Source organism: Ictalurus furcatus, unplaced genomic scaffold (genome assembly GCF_023375685.1).
Source record: "Ictalurus furcatus strain D&B unplaced genomic scaffold, Billie_1.0 scf3, whole genome shotgun sequence".
NCBI classification, from domain to species: Eukaryota; Metazoa; Chordata; class Actinopteri; order Siluriformes; family Ictaluridae; genus Ictalurus; species Ictalurus furcatus.
Genome location: NW_026521052.1, coordinates 1562943 through 1585912, shown reverse-complemented (window position 1 = coordinate 1585912; position 22970 = coordinate 1562943). Strand labels below are relative to the sequence as shown.

Genomic DNA, 22970 nt, shown 5'->3' with positions numbered 1-22970 from the left:
CTGTACACTGGAGATACTGAGGTACACTCACACACACTCACACACACACACACTCACACACTGTACACTGGAGATACTGAGGTACACACACTCACACACACTGTACACTGGAGATACTGAGGTACACACACACACACTGTACACTGGAGATACTGAGGTACACACACACACACACACACTGTACACTGGAGATACTGAGGTACACACACACACTGTACACTGGAGATACTGAGGTACACACACACACACACACACACACACACACACACACACACACTGTACACTGGAGATACTGAGGTACACACACACACTGTACACTGGAGATACTGAGGTACACACACACACACACACACACACACACACACACACTGTACACTGGAGATACTGAGGTACACACACACACACTGTACACTGGAGATACTGAGGTACACACACACACACACTGTACACTGGAGATACTGAGGTACACACACACACACACACACTGTACACTGGAGATACTGAGGTACACACACACACACACACTGTACACTGGAGATACTGAGGTACACACACACACACACACACACACACACACACACACACTGTACACTGGAGATACTGAGGTACACACACACACACACACACACACACACACACACACTGTACAGTGGAGACACTGAGGTACACACACACTCTCTCACACACACACACACACTCTCTCTCACACACTCACACACACACTCACTCACTCATACATACACACACACACTGTACAGTGGAGACACTGAGGTACACACACACTGTACAGTGGAGACACTGAGGTACACACACACTCTCTCACACACACACACACACACACAGTTTCCCTCTGTGGTGATTGTAATTGTAGTGATGTGATATTGTCATTGTTGTGTGTGTGAGATGAGAGTAAATGTTGTGTATATAAAGATTTTGTGTAGTTGATGTTTTCAGAGCTAAAACTGAGTGTGTTAAGTGTGAGAAGGTTTTCTTTCTTGCAGGATGCGTGACTGCAGGATTACAGATGAAGGTTGTGCTGCTCTGGCTTCTGCTCTGAGGTCAAACTCCTCATCACACCTGAGAGAACTGGATCTGAACGATAATAATCCAGGAGAATCAGGAGTGAAGCTGCTCTCTGATCTACTGAAGGATCCACACTGTAACCTGGAGACACTACAGTGAGTTACTGACTTACTGTCTCTTTACTCTACTGTATCATACTGAATAATGTGTGTGTGTGTGTGTGTGTGTGTGTGTTTATGCTGATGTTGTGTGTTTACACTGATGTTCTTCTCTGTCTTACAGCATTAAGGGTAATAAACTCACCAGGACTGGCGTATGACAGGAGTCTCACCTCAAACCTCTTCTCCAGGATAAAGCAGTCTTGGTGAAGAGTTAGAACCCGTCCCACATTTCCAGCAGTTTGGGAGCTGAATCATTAAACTTAAAGGGGCAGAGCAGAAACAAAGTCAAGAACAGGCAGAAGGTCGTACACAGGAGAAATCGACACACGTAACCAAATATCTGCTGTACAAAGCAACGGCACCGATCTGCCCCGGGGATGGAGACTGACGAGGCTTAAGTACACGTCCGGAAATGTACAGCCAACTCATCCCAAAGCACGAGGCGGGAGCAGGCGTGTACGAGATGTGATCGTCCAATGGCAAGCAGGAACATGACGCACTGCAGTGGACTGGGCTTAAAAGAGGAGGAGACAAGACACCCATCCCTCCCCCGACATAGACACACGAATGGAACATAGTACAAACAGAAATACAACTGAGGACGTAACAATGGCCAAGTATCAAATAAAATGTAAACTTGCATTGATGAAGGTAATGTTGTTAGTAATTGTTTATAAATTACCATGGTAACACAGAGCTCCAAGGTATAAAAATATGGAGTTTGTCATCAATCAAACAGTAACCAGTTTTAATACCTAAAAAATTTTACGTAGCAAAATTTAGCAAAGCGCTTTACATTAAATTAAAATGTAAAATTAAACTAATGAAATGTTGTGCAGCACATGCTTATGTTAATGTTTGTTACATTATATGATCATATAAATAAGTAAATACTCCCAAAGTCACCAGAATTGAAAGCTTTGGTGCTGTTAAACATTTAGAGATTGAGGTTGTGGTGACTCAGTATTTCACTCAGTATATCTGGGTAAGACACAGTGAACGACTCACTGCTGGCATTCATGAAGTCATAAACTCCACTGGAATAATAAATAGGATCTAATAAAACCATGAGTGGAAATTATTGGTGTAAGTTTGTTAGGATAGACTTCCTCCAACCTGGAACTATATCCTCCAGTCCACGCGGTGGCGGTAACGCGCCTAACAGCTGCGTCTCCGACCAGTAGAAATCACAGAAGAAGAAAAAGCTGCAGCGGGTATCTCCTGAGCAGTTGAGTTATTACACCGAACTAATCATCTCCAGATTAAGTTATTTCTGACAGTTCTACAGTTAGATTTGATCCAGTTTAAAAGTAAAAGCTGGTTATTTTGTCTGTGTTTGAGGAATTAAAACTCCGTTCTGTTTTTAAACCCGAGGTAAGTTAAACGGAAGCTGTGTGGCCGAATCCCAAATTGATGTCATTTCCGGTTTAAGTGCACTACATTAGGGATGAAATAATGACAGTCTACACCCTATGTAGTGCACTATTTAACTCATGAGGAGAGATTTGTTATTCTGTTTTAGCGGCACTATTTAAGTATAACCTTACTTTATCCTAAAATCCATTGTTTGCTCCCTGCTTATAGCAACTAAAATAAACAACAGTGAGTGTAAAAGTGGCTAAGTCATTTATCAGCTAAAATAACTTTACAGAAATATAATGTTTTTAATGTATGAACTGCTAAACTTCGAGCTTCTATTTCTCAAGAAATAAACACAAAAGGACAAAATGTGTGTGTGTGTGTGTGTGTGTAGCTGGCGAGGTGACTTTGTAAAGAAATACTACGCGCATGCGCACGTAAGCATTCACGTCAACATGTCCGCCATATTGATGAGGGAAAGACCGCGCTGTAAACAAATACAAGTAAACGGAGGAGCTGTGGTTTTTCTGGATAATAATTTACATGATTTACCGGAGATGATAACGGCATCGTTTTCAAAAACTTGCCCTTTGAAACCCGTTTTCCAAAGTTTTCAGGCCCCGAAACGCCGTCGTCATGGAAACGAACAGCCAAACCGCGTCAAAAGTTTTCGGTTTTTATTTGAAAACGTTGTGGTGTAAACGGCCCCTTAACAACTACAGCAAAATGCTGCTTTCATTGCTGAAGCCTTTCTGTAAACAAATAGAAATGAAATAGAATTTTTATGATTCACACTATATTACACTCCATTCTTCTTCTCAAACACAACTCTATTTTTGAAAATAATCAAGATTTCTTTTGTTAAAAAATCAATTTCATGATGCAGCTTATTATTAGAGCTGCAACTAACGATTATTTTCACAATCAATTAATTGGTCGATTATTTTTTCGATTAATCTGATGGGGGCGGGGCAAACTTTCAGTGCCTTTTTTTGTTTATTTAAAATAAAATCCACAAACTGAGTGTTACAAATATAAATTCAGACTAAAACTTTACGCAAATGTTTGTCCAAAACAGAAAAGAACCCAATACATACATATACACACACACACACACACACACACATATATAAAATTTAGGACTGTAGTTTAATTCGGTGCTTTTTGTGAATCCACAAAAAAAATAATGCATAAGTACTTATATATAATATAAATGTAAACTAACTAAATAAGATAAATATATAAACATTTATAAATAGAGTTAGATAGATAGCATTATTTTTTGTATGAATAATAAAAACTCACTTTCACTGCACCTTGTGGTTTCTGTTCCTCGGTGTCTTTAGACATGATTTTACTTTTGATCATAATGTTTGAATTAGACATTACAGATCTTACTCGCGCTGCACTCTGTATCAGCGCGTCTACACCGGCGCGTGACCAGCAACGCGGCCTCGTTACTAACACTTTGGGCACAGGCCACGCTAATGAAACATCATCCATTTCAAGTCAAGTTGCTATTGTTAAACTTTTCACTAAAACCTGTATGGAAACGTTGCTGTTCAGTTGTTCTATAAGCGCAATTTCAACCAAATACAGTGGAGTGTAAAAGTTTGTACCCCCTTTTGGTTTCTTTTGGACGGAAGGGTGTTAAATGTCCTAAACACTACAAAATTTGACTGCAAGTAGAAGTTAATTTTATTATCAGACTCAGATATCCATGTTAATATTTTTAATACTGCTCATTAGTGTTAAATGACTTGATGGTTTTGTGGTCAGTAAACCGTTTTTGTGTTGATTTTGATGTATGTTTTGGATCACTGTCCTGCTGGAAGATCCAACCATGGCCCATTTTAATCTTTCTGACAGAGGCAGTCAGGTTTTTATTTAATATCTGTTGATATTTGATATCCAATGCTGTGCTTGTGTTTAATTCCGTTTCTTTCCATAAACTCTTGGAATTCAGCACTGGTAAAAAACAAAGAAACTGCTATGGTCTGACATCACTACTTCTGGTATCCTGTGTTGGCTAAAGGTTTGTCTTAAGCACTGAATGGTAACTGTGGATGTAGACTTGTTTAACAGATAAGCCTCTGTCCATTTTGAGAATGCCTCTACCATGATCAAGAACATTCTACCCATCCACGGTGCACCGTAATCAATGTGAATCCTTCTCCACGGTTGCTCTGGCAACTCTCACGCGTGCAGTGGCGCGTTTGCCGGAGCGTTTCTGTTTTCCTGACAGACTGCACACGATTTGACCAATGCTTCCACCTCTGCATCCAAGTGTGGCAACCACATATAGCTACGCACCAGGCCTTTCATCCTGGTAATTCCCGGATGGGTTTCGTGTAGATGTCTTAGAAGAGCCGCACGCCGCGGATGTGGAATCACTACGCGAGTCCCCCATCACACAAAGCATCCCTGTATGCAGAGTTCATCCTATTTCCTTACATATTAGGGATGTCACGATACCAAAAATCTAGTCGTCAGTACCGATACCACCAAAAGTACACGATGCTCAGTACCATGGTGTGGTTTTTATTTTTTTTAAAAAAAGAGAGAGAATTAAAAAAAATTATTAAATTAAAAACTCCTGGAGGACATCCTCCTCTGGCTGATACTGGCAGAGAGAGAGAGAGGGATATTTTAGTTCAAACACTCTGACCATGACTAATAAGTGCTAAGGTGCACTCCTAAACGCACACACACCCCTTATACTCTGAATGCAAGCATTAGTTTAAATTCACTGATACGGTGGCAGGATAAAAAGATTTATTAAAAGCATGAACATGTGAATAATTATTAGTGACATGAGGCTACATGTTGCTGACAGGACACGGGCTGAATGGAGATGCATGGTGGTCCATTAGGGGGTAGTTTATAACATTGCAATGCGTTAGCGTTTAACAAATAACTGGATATCGCAAACATTACATGGAGCATAATGTTAGCTGATTTCACGGCTACAATACCAGCTTCCTCAAACATAATATAGGACCTGTCTTTCGACTGTAATCCTATGGCATTAATTTTGTGACCTAAAAATACCTCTACTTCTCCCATGAACTCGCACTTGCTCCTTTTTTGTCTCAGTCCACTCTTTTCTATCCTACTCAGTACCTCATCCAAGTTCTGCAGATGTTCATTAGCCCCTGAGACTAAAATGTCATCCAGATAAACTGTGACGCGTGTGATGTCTTGCAGAATCCCTTCTATTGTGTGCTGGAAGATTGCTGGACTTGAAGCAACTCTAAATGGTGGCCTGTTGTAAGTACATAATCCCTTGTGCATGTTGATTGTAACGTACTTATTGGAGTTTTTGTTCAGCACTATCTTCTGATGCGCATGGGTCATGTCCAGTTTGGAGAATTTTTCCTCCTGCCGACTGAGCAAATAAATCTTCTACCTTGGGAATTGGATACTGCTCCACACTAGAGCTGGATTTACTGCGAATTTATAATCCCTACAAATTGGGATAGAACCATCAGTTTCCTGACTGGAACAATGGGAGCTGCCCACTCTGCAAACTGTATTGGTTTATATATATATATATATATATATATATATATAATTAGTGTATATATGTTTATTTCAGTACATTTTCATGGTATGGTAAGTACTGTTTATTTTTGTAATAAAGTAAACTTAATTTTTCCACTGGGTGTTATATTTTCATTCAGTAGTAATCGGTTATTAGTAGGTGCTACCCGACTTGGTTATCAGCATCTGTAAGATCCACTATCGGTCAGCCTTTAAAATAGATTAATGTGTATGACATGTTCTTCTTTAATTAATAAAGAAATGCACTTGTTGACAACTTGCTGTGGTATAAGGGGAATAAAACACTTCAGAATGTGCAGTTCTACCTTAGGGTGGTAACGGTCACTCCACTTCATTGGATCGTTGACTGTTTTCCTATAACCGCATGTTTATTCCTTACATAAATTAAACACAAAGCATGTAGGGGTTCTACATGCATGTAGTATTTGTACAATCAATAACCTATTAGAGTAATACATTGTGGTATATAAACTGAACTTTGTGTTTGATGTGTCTGCAGTGTCCAAAGCCCGTGGTGATGGCAGTGCATGGTGTGTGTGTGGGAGCAGGTCTGTTGGGAGTGTTAAGTACCATCATCTCATACACTCAGCAAACAATATGGATGGAACTTTCCAGAGTTGTGGTGTCACTTTCCTGCAAAGCTTTAACCATCAGAGAGTTATCTTTTACTGGGGCTTTTAGCTGCAGGAGACTGAATTACTAACAGTTTTTTTTGTGGATCTGATTTCTTCTTTCGCAGGAGTGGATCTAATCACAGTCTGTGATATTCGTCTGTGCACACAGGATGCCTGGTTTCAGGTGAAGGTATGAGGAACATTAACTTGCCATACATTGTTTGCTTACATGTTTACACCAAGATCTGTAAACAAGTTATTTTTGTCCATATGATCATATATAGAGATAGTAAGTGATGAGAAGATAAGAATGGGCTGATTGTTCTGACTTGTACAAGCCCCTATGAAAGAGTTGACCACAAGGGGGCACACTCTGAACAATTATTTACATTTGCAGTTTGTTGAAGATTAAATAAACCACAGTGAGCATCAGATGTCTGGTTTTAATACAAAGTGGACTATTTTATGATATTACCATCTTGTCATTTATCAAAGAAGAGCTACAAAACCTGAAATTTGTTCATTTTTAGACAGAAAAATTCTGCAGTGTAGCTGTTCTAGTGGGCTTTCACACTGGAAGTTTAGTCCAAAACAGAGCAGTTTGCATGAAAAGTTGGTAATGTGACCGTCGTAATGTGGACTGGGAAGTGCACTGCGGTACCGAACCCGAGACTACCTGTAGAAGGTGGTCGAGTTCGGTTACACTGGAACTGTGAATGTGAATTGTCCCATGAATGTGAACACAACTTGTATCCGGGTCCGCACTTGTTCAGGAAGTAGAGTAACCTGTGCTGAAGGCCTGTTGTGGAGTCCGAAAGACGTGCCCTTCTCCAAGCTTTAAAGGAGAAGATCCGGGGCTGTTGAAGCTGCCTGTTGAATCAGCGGTGGAACTGAGACCTCATCATCCACATATCTTTAGTTCTTCTTGCTAAGTCTGAGTTTCTTTTTAGTCTTTTTATTTTTAGACTGGTCAAAAGACTGATTAGTGGAAGTGAAATGATAGATGAACTTTTAATTACTTGCTTTATTATTTGCAGGTGCCTTGTACAGTAAGACAGGGTAACTAATACTCAAAAGCTTGTTTTGTGTGTTAACGTACAGTAGATGTACATATTTTTTCTGGTGCTGTGTGACTGCAGAATGTTGTGCAGTTAACACATTAAATTTCCTTGGATGCTCACTTTTAACTCGAGGAGGTCACAGTTTGCCCAGACATCTTTTTTTAAATCCGTCAATCCGTCACCCACACGTCATTCTGGGGGACGAAGAGGAGGAAGCTGGACAGATAAATTTATTTATTTATTTATCATTGCTGTGTTTCCTCAATCGAGTGCAGAAAGAAGAAAAACAACACAACTGATTTAAAATAAAAATATAGAAAACAATCTAATGTAAGGTTCTGATCCGGTTTGCTTTCAGCAGGAAGGCTGTCCTCTTTCCTGTTGCTCTTTCCCTTCTATTAGTCCATTTGTCCAGTCTGAATCGGTTTGATTCGTTTCGAGACGATTCGGAGTCAAATAATTTTCTAGTGAGAGTCGCACACTTCCAAACGAACTAGACTGAGATGAGTATTTGATTCTCACTAGAAAGTGATTCGACTCTGAATCAACTCGAAATGAATCAGTCAAACTGATTCAGACTCTATAAAAGGACTATGAGATGTGATTAAGATATATATTCCAATGTTTTGCTTTACAATTCCACTGTGTGTGTGTGTGTGTGTGTGTGTGTGTGTGCACGCGCACGTGTGTTTTTCAGGAGAACGAGAAACTCTGACACGAGTACATCCTGACCATTGGTACTGTGTACACATCAACATACACACACGTCTCCATGCTGGACATCTCAGGAGCTTTCACACACAGTGCTAGGAATATCCCGGAACAGAGAAACGCACCTCCTAAGTGAGCGAGTTAAGCGTCAACCAGTGAAATTTGCTGTAGCGTGAACACTTCGCCTCTGTCAGCTTCACTCTCCGTCAGGTTCACTGTAATTAGACATAAAATGTACATAAAGTTTATTTTTCATACAGTTAGGAGTTAATGTTTTTTTTTTTTTTTTATTCTTCGAGGAACAGAAATGATCTTTCGAGGCAGCTTCTTCATCACTACCTGCTCCGTTTGACTCAAAAATGTAACGACCGGTTTCAAAAAGTCACGATGTCTTCAGTTCATGTGATTTTACTGTTGAATTTAAACAGGAAATGTGAAATATTTTTTTCCTTTGTTTCCTCTACTGTCTTTTTGCTGTGATCTTGAACACAGTTGTAATTTTATTATTATTTTTTAAATAAATAAATGATCATTCTCTTCTTTCTCACTTTCCTTGTCCTAATTGTCCTGTATCTGTTAAATCCGTTTCATCTCTGGTCTTTCTGTCTGTATGAACACTTGTAGAAATGACATGTAGTCCATATTTTTAAATATTTTTATTCATGATTTTGAATTTAAATAAAGATATTCTTTAATTCTGTATTTTGTCATTTAATCATCATTAGAAATCAGAAGATCAGATTAAAGCCACGGCTTCTTTACCTGCCGAAGCTGTAAAACTTTCAGTAAACCAGTCAATAGATCAGCTGAATAAATGTAGATTTTTAATTTACTGATTAGATGTATTGATGGTGTTGATAGATTATTTGAAGATTTTTATTGATCTTGAACAATCATTCAGTTAAATATTTTTTTAAAAAAAAAACTTGATAAATAGTTGATTAAATAAATGTAGTGTAATGTACTGAGTCAAATATGAAAACTACAAATAAATAAAATATATTTATATCTGTGTATAATTAAAAACCTCACTTAATACAAGAAATTCATATCCTAAATGTTGCAAGTGATTAATCTGATCATTTTATTCACCTGTTTAATTATTACTTTCTAAATAATAAACAAATGAATGTTCTGGATTCATGAGGAATGTTTACATTTTGTGTCCAAACTCAAAAGTTTAAACAAAGTGTATATTTATGATAATAAAGCACAAAGAACGTGAAACCTCAACACGTCTACAATCATCGATGAATTAAATATTAATTAAAAAAATTTAATTAAACAAGAGTAAGATGAAGTATATTTTTAATTAAAATGTAATTAGAAAGGAGCACTTTTAAAGTGGATTTGATTTAAAATAATGATAAAGCTGTTTTTTTATGTATTTGTATATCTTATCCTCTATCGTGTTTAAGAAGAAGAGAATAATGAAGCTTTTTATGAAATAATATTTGGGTTTATTTTATTTTCCTTTATTTTCTCCTCATAGATTCAAATTTACGTCAACGTCCGTTACGTTGGTGACGTCACCGCGAGGAGCTGAAAGCGGTGTTTGTGTTAGTTCTGGCCCGTTTGGACCCAAAATAAAGTGAGTTTATTCGGTTGTGTGTAACCGAACCCGTTCTGTTTTGTGCTGTATTGTGTGTATGTGTGTAGTTAACGGTGTTAACACCTGTGTTTCAGGTGTATCAGTATGAAGCAGGCGGTGACGGCGCAGTGATTCACTCTCGGAGCTCGGTTCACTAATGACCGAATCACCGGGGAACCGACCAAAGATAACTCACACCCGCACGGAGAAGAAGTGAGAAATAACATTTTATAACTTTTTTTATTCACTCCTCTGGTTCAATATTAATGTTAATATTATACAAATATGATAGCGGTGCTAGCTTTTGAAGAGGCAGCCCTGTCCACGCATGTGCAGTGTAATTAATGAGCAAGCTAATCGAAATGAGATTAACAAATAGGTCGATGTTATTTTTGATTCTATTTAAAACGATGAATTCACTGTCAGTAACTGCCCAGTCTGAGAATACTGCATGATTTACTTTTATAAGTGGACGTGGCTGAACGACATTTAGCTTCACTGGCTAATTAGAGCTCTTTTACTAGTTTAATGGCTGAGTCATCCGGCTTCGCGCATGCGCAGTGTGGGTTTAGGCGCTGTAGTCTTCTTTTGAATTATTATTATTATTATTATTATTATTATTATTATTATTATTATTGAGACCATTTGGGGTGAATTTGGAGCATGTGGGGGATTTGAGTGACCCCAGAATGACCTATAAATATTCTTTTAATATCTCCAGAACTGAAGCAGCACAAACGAAAATTTTTACGGCACAAACCAGCACAAACTATTCTGCCGATGTTTTGTGTTGGTGGGGGGGCAACTTCACGCAGGGTGTGTGTGTGTGTGTGTGTGTTTGTTTGTTTGTTTGTTTGTTTGTATGCTCTTCAAATATCCAGGTGTTAGATGGTCAAGTGTGTAGTGTACAGATAGAGTGCACAATTTAAGAAATAGGAACCAGTCAGAGAGAGGACATCGTAATAAGAACAGGAAGCACTGACCAAATAAGGAAATAGATTAAACCGGTACACGGCGTATGGGAGGCAGGAGAACGTGACAGTTATGTTGAATTATAACGTGTTGGATTATAGAAATAAATGAAGTGGTACTGATGTGTGTGTGTGTGTTTTTTAGGATGAGCTGGAGTGGGGCAAAGAGAACTGCATTCAGATCAAACGGATACGAGAGGTTACGACTCTCTCTCACTCACTAACTCGCACACATCTATACACACACTTCTTGACACAGATCCCTAACTATCATTTCTGGTGTGTGTGTGTTACAGGTGGCCGAGTTGTTTGAGGATCTGAAGAATCGAGTGTCACAATTCAACATGCACATCAGCGAAACTTCCTCTGACTACACCAGCGCGCACACACAGAAATTCATAGTGCAGGTACCACACACACACACACACACACACACACGAGTAGAACAGGTGTAGTTTAACAGCATATGTGTATAAAGAGGCTTTTTTCTTCAGGTCAAAATATATACAGCAGCGGTACCCAAGGTAGATCGCCATTAAAAAAAAAGATGTTAGTTGACGTACAGGGCAGCCAGTCTGAGATCCCGTCTTTTCTCTCACCACGCGTGTGCGATCAAGCGCGCCAGTGCTAAAGGCTAGCGAGCGAAATCGCAGGGAGAGGACATTTTTCAGTCTTTTAAAGACTTCATTGACAAAACCCAGCTCCCAGTGTGCAAATTGATATCAGTCAATGGTTGGCGGCGCAAATGGATTCATTGCCAAGTGCAGGGAAGACGATGCTTTCCCTGACTTCCTTAACTACCACTGCATAATACACCAACAAGCCTTATGTGCAAGAATGCTAAACATGAAAGAGATCATGAATGTGGCAACAAAGATCGCCTGTTCTATACGTGCTAGATCACTTCAAAGACGGCTGTTCCGTGCACATCTGGAGAAGGCAGACTGCGACCAATCAGCTCCTGCTACACACTGACGTGAGATGGCTTAGTAGGGGTAAATTCCTGCAGAGATTTTGAGAGCTCTGTCCGGAGATAAGCGAGTTTCTTTTTGCTGTTAAACATGCAGAATACACCCAACTCAATGATGATCAGTGGTTGCTGGACTTTTTTTAACCGAGCATTTTTAACCGATCTGACCAACTTAATTTGGAGCTGCAAGGAAAAGACAAAAATTAAAGGCAGTTAATGCCTTTAAATGGAAAATGCAACTTCTGTTCTCAAAGCTGCAGCGCCATGTTTTTGGGAACTTCCAAAACCTCGTGTCAGATCTGGAGACGCAGCGGAAGGCTTGTGCGCAATTTAACATTGCACGCTACACGGAGCAGATTGACAGCTGTCGGTCAGAGTTTGACAGACGCTTTCAAGACTTTGCTTTACTGGAGCCATTCGCCACATTCATGTGCTACCCGTTTAGGGACAATGTTGAGGTTGATTCACTCGCATCGAAAATTGCAACGCTGTTTCACCTGAACTCGTCTGAAGCGGAGGATGAGATTTTTTGAAACTACAGACTGACATTCAGCTGAAGTCCAGGGCTCATGGACAGTTTTGGAACTTACTCACAGGGGAAAAGTACCCAAACATGAGGAAATGTGCCACCTCCTTGACTGCATTATTTGGCTCTACTTATTTATGTGAGTCAGCCTTTTCCCTCATGAAGATCATTAAGTCCAAATACCGTTCCACAATGACTGATCATCATTTGGAGGCCTGCTTGAGGCTGGCTACCAGCAGCTACTGTCTGGACTATGCAACCCTGGCTGATTCTATTCAGTGCACGTCGTCAGAGTAAGGTAATGACCAAAAATGTACTGAATTGTAGCGTCCCATAAGGGTTCATTCAGTTATGCAAGGTACATGAACATATAGTGTGTGTGTGTGTGTGTGTGTGTGTGTGTGTATATATATATAAGTATACGCAGTGTATATATAAATATGTTTCGCATTTTTAGTGTAGGTAGATCTCTTTGACTGGTCATGTTAAAAGTAGCTCGCAAGTCAAAAAAGTGTGGGCACCCCGATATACAGTAAATATAAATATTAGTCATAATTCGCAGCCTTAGAAGCACAAGCATCCAAAGTAAAATTGCAAATGCAGAGTTTAAAATTTTCACCATGTCGACAAAGTCCAAGAAGTGTAACTTACTCCTGCAGAAAATAAATAATAATAATTATTAAGTATCAGTGATGTTTCCGTTGTTCAGGTGGCGATTGCAGGCGCATTTTATCTGAACTGCTTCCTCCAGGGAACTGTGGACGAGGAGCTCGCCTCCAAGGAGCTCTATGGAAACGACCCCAGGACCACCGTAGTGGTATTCAGTCAGCTTCCATTTAACTAGGGGATTAATAATAATAATAATAATAATAATAATAATAATAATAATTCTCTCTCTCCCTCTCTCTCTCTCAGGTGTGTAATCTCCCTCCATTTGCATTCCTCTACTATAAACAGCTCCAGTCTCTCTTCAGACACTGTGGTTAAATCAAATCCATCTCCTTTGACAGCTCCAGGTGTGTGTGACACCACTGTGTGTGTGTGTGTGTGTGTGTGTGTTTAATTGTGATTTTCTATAAATATGTATTGCGGGTCTGTGTGTATCAGGGCCTATGTAGAGTTCTACCGCTCGTCAATGAGAGGTTCTGGCGTTCTCCCAGAGGTCTCTCTGTCTCTCCTCCTCGCGCAGCAGAGACTTCCTCTCCATCTCAACGTTTAACCCGCTGGAGAGGTGGAGACTTGGGCAGGGGGGTAGTGTATCTCACACCTCAGATGTACACGGTACACACACACACACACTGCAGCGAGCATCATCAGATGAGTCATAGTTACATTTTAAGTGAGAGTAGTCATGTGACCACATCCCCTAGACAGTGTGATGTTTAGATGATGTTCTGTACATTAGTGCTGTTCTGTTACAGGTCTCTCTCTCTGTGTCTCTCTCACTCACTGTGTGTGTGTCCCTCTCTCAGGGTGAATGTGGATATTCAGAATCAGTCAGTGAGCCCTGTCGGGGTTCTGAGCAGCTCCATTGAGAATCTTCCGTCTAACCCTGTCTTTATCGTCAATATCACTGAGGTGTCTGTTCCGCCTCTTTCACTTTCAGTGCACAAATAAAAAAAAGCAGTGGCTCATGTGTGTCTGTGTGTGTGTGTGTGTGTGTGTGTGTGTGCACTAACAGGATTTGTGTGTGTAGGTCATCAAAGTCGGGCATTTCTGGGGTTTCCAGGCTCACGCGGCAAGTCTGGAGAAACAGAGGTGGCTGACAGTGGCCGTTAATACACGGGCGCTCTGCCCACTTCCTGTCTCACTTTATCCAAATCTTCTGTGTCTCGCCCCTTTCTCTGAAACTCACACCAAACCTGGGAACTACTACAGAGCCAAAATACTGCATGTCATGGGGAGTAATGTGGAGGTAACATCTGTACACACACACACACACACACACGAACACCTACTAAAGCGCCTCCGTGATGGAGAATGGAGTGGTTACAGGAAAACTGCACATTGAGTGTACACATGTTTGTGTGTGTGTGTGTACAAGTGTTCTTTGTGGACTTTGGAAACACTTCCAAGGTGCCATGTAGTCTCAAACTAAAACAACATCTATTTACAAAGCTACAGTGCAGAAGAGTTACTCTGACCGGGCAGGGGCTGGTAAGGTGTGAAAGCAGCTTGAAGTATTTCAGTGTAGTACATTCTGCTCAAGAGTCACTTTGGCTCCCTCCGCTCTAATCTTGGCCAGCTGCTGGATCTGCTGGAGCATTCAGCACAGCTAAGCGTGCTTGAGTTAGTTGTCTTACTGTTTGTGCTGCGCTGCACGTTAAACACAGTCAGTCAAACAGGTGCGCAATGAACGCGCAGAGAGACAGAGAATAAGAGTGAATAAGTTCAGACGTTACCCTAACAAAACAGTGGCGTCATTGAGGAGTTGCTTGATCGGGTCCTGCGCAGGTGGTTCTTGCGGAGGCGGTCCTTGCGCACGGGATCTGGATCTGGATCGACATCCGGACATGGTCCAGTTAATTTTTTTTTCCACAAAACTATAAGTGAACACACAAGTATATCTATGAATATATATATACACTAAAATAACAACAATGAATGCAAACTTGTCCCAATTTGTGAAGGTCAAACATAAGCACGCACCACACAGCGCTGACTGCCTCGTGCAGTGACGGTTAGCGCTTTTTCTTGTTAACAAAAACGTGTCGATTAAACACTTTTGGTTTTTTTTTTGCATAAAGCAGAGTTAAGCTCGTCTTGGGAATACATTAAGAAGATTGAATACAAATTTTGTGTGTCTTAAGACAAAAAAAAAAACATTATGTGTAACCGTCATGCTAAGCATGGTGGGGGACAAAAAAACGAGGCATTTACGACCAAAAGGGTTTTTTTTTAATGTAATTCATAGAATTTCCATACTCAAAGCACTTTTAATTCTTTTTTCATGTACAAAACTTGTTGAACAATTCGATTATTATAATTTAGATAAGGCTAATTATCTGACTAAAACCAGCTGGCATTTGCTCGTTACTTATTACAAACGATTTAACTAGCATTAGTTTAAAAACAAGAACACAATTCTAAACAGAACTATAAAAATAAATATCAAATTTTGCTTAAACATCCTTACTGTGACTGTATACTCCTGAGGAAAGCGCAGTTTGAAAAAACCTCCCTCGCGCTGTATCAACCCGCGCACACGTTTATTTTAAAATGTAAATTATATATACTATTTCATATTATATGGACTGATATTTAAAAAACAAAAGTCAAATAAAAATACAATAAAAAATTTTCAACATAAGACACGGTACTATTTTCAGTGGAAGAATACTAGTTCAGTTTGGGTAGTGAGATGAACATCGGCGCTACATTTTCCTCTTTGACAATTAGAAGATGGCATGAGTTTCAATTCAAAATGGCATCTGTCCTCCAGATGGCGCTCAAACACAGACAAATACAGTACCTACAGACGTTTAAAAGCTGATGGTTTCCTAAAACTCCCTTGTGGGGAGGAAAGACAGGTAATTACACCGTTTTTTTAGTTATTACGAATGTTATACGACTTAAAATTAGTAATTTTTCCTGGTTTAAAAGGCTGTATTCTACTGGAGAAAATCTAAATGGAGCAACGGAATTTTAAAATGATTGTCAACTTAACAACTTGTGTTCATAATTATGGTAAATAACACATAAATTCCTTTTAAGTAATGTGAAATAAAAGTGTGTGTGTTGAGCTATCCTGTTTGACATTAATCTTGGTTCGCTATTTCCTTAGAAAGCTGTTAGCCTTTTACCTAATATGGATCATTTGTGTGTTAGTCTACTTTTAATTAGGACTCTTTATTGTTTAAGATATTTAAAAATAAATATTTTATGTTTGTTTATTTATCAATTAACCAACAGTATTTCTCATTGCTATTATTTTATTTCAGTTAACAGTGACCATGAGCAGAGAGATAACATTTAACTGTTTATGACCTCCTGATTTAAAGCTTAAACAAGAAAAGATTGGTATCTGGACCGGTTTCAGCTGTAAATATCCTGATCGGAGCATCAGTAATGAACACCATTAAACTAAAGCGCTTTGCATCTGACGGGTAAATGAACTCACCCAATCACATCCTATGAGATTATTCAGATATCTACACAATACACACAGAGCGGTTCGAGAACTGACTCCAGCCCAGAACCATGACAGTGGAAATGTCTAATAGTGCAGCTTTAAATATATTTAAGAGGCGCAGACTTCAAACACTGAACATTGAGGTTTATTGTATTTGTTTACAAGGTAAACAGGTTAACGGTTGTTTTGTGCATACAGTCTGTAAAATGAACTGAAAATATTAGATTTAGTTTATCAGAAGGTAAATTAATGTGTCATGGCTCACACTATGTTCCTAAATTCTGTCATAACTGACAAGCTCAAGTCTTCTCATGCCTACTTATATTTACTTATATTGTGGCACATTAATGTTACCATCTCTAAAATAAAAAAAAAGAAAAGAAAAAATTTTTTAAAAAGAAAAAATCCCTAAACTTCAACTGTGCTCCTAAATTTTTGTAATTAGGAGCACAAGTGCTCCTAAAAGAAATTGTATTGCGTCTCTCCTCCTGTAAACACTGTTAAAGATTTGTAAATGATCAGGAATGTAGCACAACATGGAGGTGAAAGCAGCGGTCTGTTCATTTAAATGTGAAAGTGCAATAAAAATATGTTGTCCCTAAAATCAATCAATAATCGTGATAAATAATCGAAATCTCAATATTGATCAAAATAATCGTGATTATCATTTTGGCCATAATCGTGCAGCCTACCTGCATTATTAGATAAAAATCTTAAAAGTTCATGTGACATGGACGTTAAAGTCATTTGCTTATGTCATGTTTCATGTAGGTTATTTTTGCAGGAATGATGCCGTTTGTCAAGTCATGTCGGATTTCCCATGTTAAATCATATCACTTCTCTGTCGGCACCACATACGTGTTTGGGACGTATTTTCTCAGAGGCTTTGGCTGTAAATAATTAAATTACACACACAAAACGTAATTTTTATAAAAATGCATGCGATTTAAAAAAAAAAAAAAAAATTCCTTCATACAAATATGAATCATCTGGATGTAACTTACAGGCGGAGGCTAGTATGCAAATTTTTCGTGAAGATTGAAAAAACAAGTGTATTAGTCACATGACACTCTAAGAAACAAAAAGAGTAACGGTACCTGGGGGGACGAGTGTAGCTTTTTACGTTTCTCTCCAGGGAAATGAAACCTCCCCCACTCCTTCTGGTAGAAGAAATACCTGAGTGAGAGGAAAAGGACTTTTTAAAGATATGACCAATATATGGTCAAAACACTTACAGACATGAGCATATTGGTGGCGTTTGTCCAAAAAGCTTACCTTCCAACACGATCTGTTTTTTTCAATTCACTTTTGTTTGGACGATCATAGCGCTTCTTCTCTGTCTGCACCACATACCTCTTTAGGATGTATTTTCTTGGAGGCTTTGGCTGTAAATAATTAAATTACACACACAAAACGTTAATTTTTTTTTATATAAAAAAAATCCTTATATAGGATTTCCCCCCAGTATAATCTCAACGCAAAAGTTGATGATTTCCATCATGAGATCGTGTTTGTTCTTCACGAACAGTACAATGTCTCTAAAGTACAGGGAAAATACGTTTTCTATTTAAAGTAATTATTTAAACAGAGTGAATTTGGAAGTGTCATGCTTAAAAACAAGCTTATTTATTTATTTATTTATTTATTTATTATTATTATTATTATTAATGAAAGGCAAAGCTGTTTTAAGAACATAATCCTAAAATCCACTAAAAAGTGGGCAAAGTGGAGTGTACTCTGAATGTTTTTTTTAGACAGAAATGTATGGTACAGTTATAGTAGACTACATACACACTAAGTACTAATACTTATGTTCAGTAGTATGTGAACAGTTTATGTAATTATAAACGTACAAATGATAGTTTATTGACATTTTAAATGAGGTGGTGGACATTAGTATCCACTAGGTGGCAGCAGTGCAGCTGTTATATCGCCTCACTGAGCAGTCTAGTGCTGTCTGAAACCTCTCCCTAGATCTTTTCACATCATCAATAGGTGATGTGTGTATGCTATAAGGCTGGTCTGTTTCATATCCTTTAACTAGAATGATTATTGTCTCATGGCCTGTAGGGGGGTTGTGGAATATATCCTTACAATTACAGGGGTCTCTTGTTAGAAGAAGCACTTTTCAGCCCTCAGAATGTCATGGAAACAATCTTTCCAGCCTAAGTTAAAATAAAACTTCAGAGACAGAGGGTTTGTAGATGCCAGAGATGGAGGTCGAGGGGACCATGAAGAGGTGGCTCCAGCTGGCATCAGAGCGAGAGTGTGGGCGCAAGAGCAGACTTTTGATAAAGGAGGGTATTTACAGTGTTTTAACTGGTGTGTTTTTTGCGCTATTTATTAATTTGTTAAAATGTTCATATTATAGTCTATTTTTAATTGTTTATAAAAGTCCTTGCTGTTTTTAAGTGGCTGAATTAGTGTGTGTGCGCGCGTGTGTGTGTGTGCACGCGTGTGTGTGTGCGTGTTGGTAGCTGGGTGGGTATATAGTTGTGGTCGGAAGTTGACATACCCCTTGCAGGAAAAAGAGACCCTGTGTAATCTGTTTAAACGACTTTTACGCATGTTTTGCAGAGAGATCATTTTCACCTTGCTGTTTGGGTCTCTGTCCCACACTGTTACAATGCAGTATTGAGAGAGCGCGAGGGAGATCGATTTTCTATCAGAAACAGTAACTATATAAAATGGACGTCAACACGCACCACTCTGTGAGGTCATTTCTCGCTCTCAACAGAGTAGTTGTGATTGTTTAGTGTTTACGACAGGGCCAAAACATTCAAGGCCATGGTGTATTTTGACTGTTCCTGTAGCATAATCTCACCAAACTGTGTGTACATGAGTCCACAGACACTGAGTCTATTCACAGTTCCATGCTGTATAGATGTTCTGCTCATCCTCACTGTACCGTAAAGGTCAGAACCTCACATCTGTAACCTTGTAGCTTTCCTTAATAAACACGACTGCAACCAAGCTTGTGTATCACTACTATTTTTAGATCTCCGCCTCTCAAAAGTACTGGTGCCCTATGTGTCCGGCTCTCAAATCTATTGGCGCCCTACGCGGCCGGCTCTCAAATCTATTGGCGCCCTACGCGGCCGGCTTTCAAATCTATTGGCGCCCTACGCGGCCGGCTTTCAAATCTATTGGCGCCCTACGCAGCCGGCTCTCAAATCTATTGGCGCCCTACGCGGCCGTCTCTCAAATCTATTGCCGCCCTTAGCGGCCGGCTCTCAAATCTATCGGCGCCCTACGCGTTCAGCTCTCAAATCTATCGGCGCCCTTAGCGTCCGGCTCTCAAAACTATTGGCGCCCTACGCGGCCGGCTCTCAAAACTATTGGCGCCCTACGCGGCCGGCTCTCAAAACTATTGGCACCCTTCGCGTCGGCCCTCAAATGTATTGGCGCCCTGCGCGGCCGGCTCTCAAAAGTATTGGCGCCCTTCATGGGCACACACTTGTCCTTCTTCTCTTTCTGTGTTGAGTCGTTCCTGTTGAAATGTATATTCTCTCTCTCTTTCTTTCTTTGTGTAGGAGTGAAAATGATATTCCGTGTGGGCTTGGTGTTGTTGACGTCCATGCTGGGTACTCGGGATAAGGCCTGTCCGGGTCAGTACGAGACCATGGAGGTCCTCAGAGCGATTGAGCCCAGATACATGCGGGAGGGCTTCTTAGTGCTCCAGGTAACACAACAGAAAGAAGAAGGAGGAGGATGAGGATGATGATGATGATGGGTCTCTCACTACTGTAACATTTCCTGTCATTACTGTAACTATGCGAGTCCATGCCATGGTGATCAAGCATGTTTTATCCATCATCACCTTCGTATTGCCACAAAATTAGCGTTCATAAATATTTATCATCGTCTTTTACATGACGGTGTAATGAAGCCCATTCTAACACATTAAGTACAGTAGAATGACATTCTATTCCAGTACGTTTTTGTGACTGTTGATTTTTGCTGTAGGTTCTGGAGTTGCAGGTATCGGCACAGGACATGGAACGTGAGCAACGCACACAGCTGAAGCGTTGGAAGAAGAAGCGCGGTGAGCCCGGCCCCAAACTCCCTCAGAGAATGCACAGTGCTCGCGCCATCATGGCCACCAAGCCTCATACACACCAAGATCTCTGCCAGAAACCCACCATTATGGTCTAGTACCCATCGATCCCTGAGGAAAAGTCCGAGCCGAACCTCAGGAAGAAGAGAGGGAGCCTGAAGAAAAACCAAGCCCTCATTACTAACCCCTACGTGCTACCTGGCGAGTCTAAACCTAGTCAGATATTGGACTTACAGCTTCTGAACCAGGAAAATCTAAATCTTGTACTTCCAAATCCACCATCACATCCACCACGGCTCCCTACAATGCAGGAAAATCAGGTCAAAGAGACGAGCACTTCTACAGAGCGACTCGTGCATCGTACTCGAATTCCTCCATCGATAAGAAACCGGCGGAATCTATCCCTCTGCAACATCTATCCCTCCTAACTGCTCCTGTACACGGATCACCTTCAGCGTGGCGTTCTCACCTGCTGAAATGTCCTCCTGTCCAATCCAGAGAACCTGACCATGATGAGCTCCCTAATAATACAGAAAACTCAGCCACCATTTTGGATCCATCTACAGACTCAAGCCCTCTGCTTATGCACAAAGCACCTGCCACCCACGACTCGCCTGCTGCTCCCGAGTACAAAAACAACACGCTGCGCAACTCCAGACCGAGCATTAACAGCTCAGAGGACACGTACCTGTAACTCGCTCACTGTCGCCACCTGGTGGCTAGGAGGAACAGGAAGCGGAGAAATATTTACATTATTTTTACATTCAGAAGCTAATTTGAGTTAGAGCAGGGGTTTGGTTTTTGCATAACCCATGTTGGTTCTTAACCTGTGACAATTTACGCATTTAATCACTCTTAAACAAATGATTTGTCTTCAGATCAAATTTACACAATTCACCACAGAGGCAATTCACCCCAGAGGCAAATTTGCAAACTTGTATTTCCTTATTCTCTACAGGAAGAAACTCCGAGAGGTCAGTTAAGCGTCAGTGGAGAGTCAGAGAAAATCCCAGAAAAATACTGTATCCTCAGCACCTCACACGCTGCCATCTTAGTGTCACTGCGGTGCTGAGAATGCTCCACCCCCCTAATGAACCCTAATGGTCTAATCAGTTTTCCTTTCCATTAATGGATGGTGTAGAGAACGGCTAACGAATTGTGCCTAGCATCAGACGAGTTACAGTCACTAGTGTACTTCAGTAACGTAGATTTACACTCTGACTCGCCTTATGGGACCAAACAAAATACATTACTGGAACTTTGACATGCGTGTCCCTAAATCTGATGGGAAGTGGAGAGTCACGCTACTGTAGGACCAACTCTTAACTCTCAAATCCAGAGCAGAATGTGAGGTTCTGAGGTTTTTACATCTGAGGCTGCTCATCTGAGGCTCTACCTCTGAAAGCTCTGCATCTGTGGCTCTACCTCTGAGGTTCTATGTCCGAGTCTCTGCATCTGAGGCTGTATATCCGAAGCTGTACATCTGTGGCTGTACATCTGAGGATCTCCCTCTGAGGCTGTTTGTCTAGGACTGTACATCTGTGGCTCTGCGTCTGAGGATCTACGTGTGTGGCTGTGCACGTCTGAGGTGTGGGGGTGGTCCGTCTGAGGCTCTGAGTTCAAGGCTTTACATTTGAGGCCCTTCCTTTGAGTCTGCTGTCTGTGTTTCTGTTACTCTCTCATTTGGCTCATGTGAGGTCATTTTAACCATTTTATGTTTGTACATTAATGGGATTGGTTAGAACTGCACAGTGGGCGTGTGCGAATATTCAGCTTTCATATCGCTAATGTATATGGTACATTATATCGAACAGCACAAAACTTTAAAAATCTATTTAGTAGGATTGACATGTGACATTGTGGACTTTTTCCTTAACTTTACAAATGTGAAAATTACTTAGAAGCTCAGCTTGAAAAACAAATTTAAAAATGCTGCCTAGGTAATAGGCGATTATAATAATATCTTCTCGTTATTTGAATGAATTTAGCCAATTTTAAGTCGGTATGGTGTCGTTAGGGAGCAACTAAAACTAGGCACAACTGTGAATTTCATAATAAGTGATGTTTGTTTCATAATTTTGAGCCAGTCAGATCGTGGTTTTGTTTTTAAATTAATTGACTATACACTATGTTTTTATTTGAGCTATTTTATACCAGTGGTTTTTTTTTTTTTACATGCCTGGATTTTTAATTTCATTTTGGAAGTGCCAAAAGTCTTAAATCATAGTTT

General features: G+C 40.0%; 2 protein-coding genes and 1 long non-coding RNA gene across 8 annotated transcripts in view; all 3 read left to right on the top strand.

Moving 5' to 3' along the window:
- LOC128604776 (NACHT, LRR and PYD domains-containing protein 3-like) overlaps positions 1-1446 on the top strand; it is a 10729-nt gene extending 9283 nt beyond the window's left edge. For all 5 annotated transcript variants that reach the window (XM_053619871.1, XM_053619874.1, XM_053619875.1 and 2 more), the window contains 2 exons: positions 1002-1178; positions 1306-1446. In XM_053619871.1, coding sequence (XP_053475846.1) covers positions 1002-1178; positions 1306-1342 — 214 coding nt within the window. In that variant the 3' untranslated portion in view covers positions 1343-1446. The remainder of the gene's footprint in view (positions 1-1001; positions 1179-1305) is intronic.
- A 974-nt stretch (positions 1447-2420) lies between these two features.
- On the top strand, positions 2421-9193 carry LOC128604817 (uncharacterized). 2 transcript variants are annotated; one of them, XR_008385317.1, is made up of 5 exons: positions 2421-2558; positions 5751-5813; positions 6607-6911; positions 8480-8682; positions 8799-9193. It is a non-coding gene; the product is annotated as an uncharacterized LOC128604817 (long non-coding RNA). The 2 variants fall into 2 exon arrangements; XR_008385316.1 differs by having other exon boundaries at positions 8480-9193.
- A 9703-nt stretch (positions 9194-18896) lies between these two features.
- On the top strand, positions 18897-21464 carry LOC128604834 (carabin-like). The gene is made up of 5 exons (XM_053619908.1): positions 18897-18984; positions 19161-19164; positions 19261-19303; positions 19907-20365; positions 20650-21464. The coding sequence occupies exons 1-5, from the start codon at positions 18897-18899 to the stop codon at positions 20836-20838; spliced, it is 783 nt and encodes a 260-aa protein (XP_053475883.1). The 3' UTR covers positions 20839-21464.
- Positions 21465-22970: the final 1506 nt, after the last annotated feature.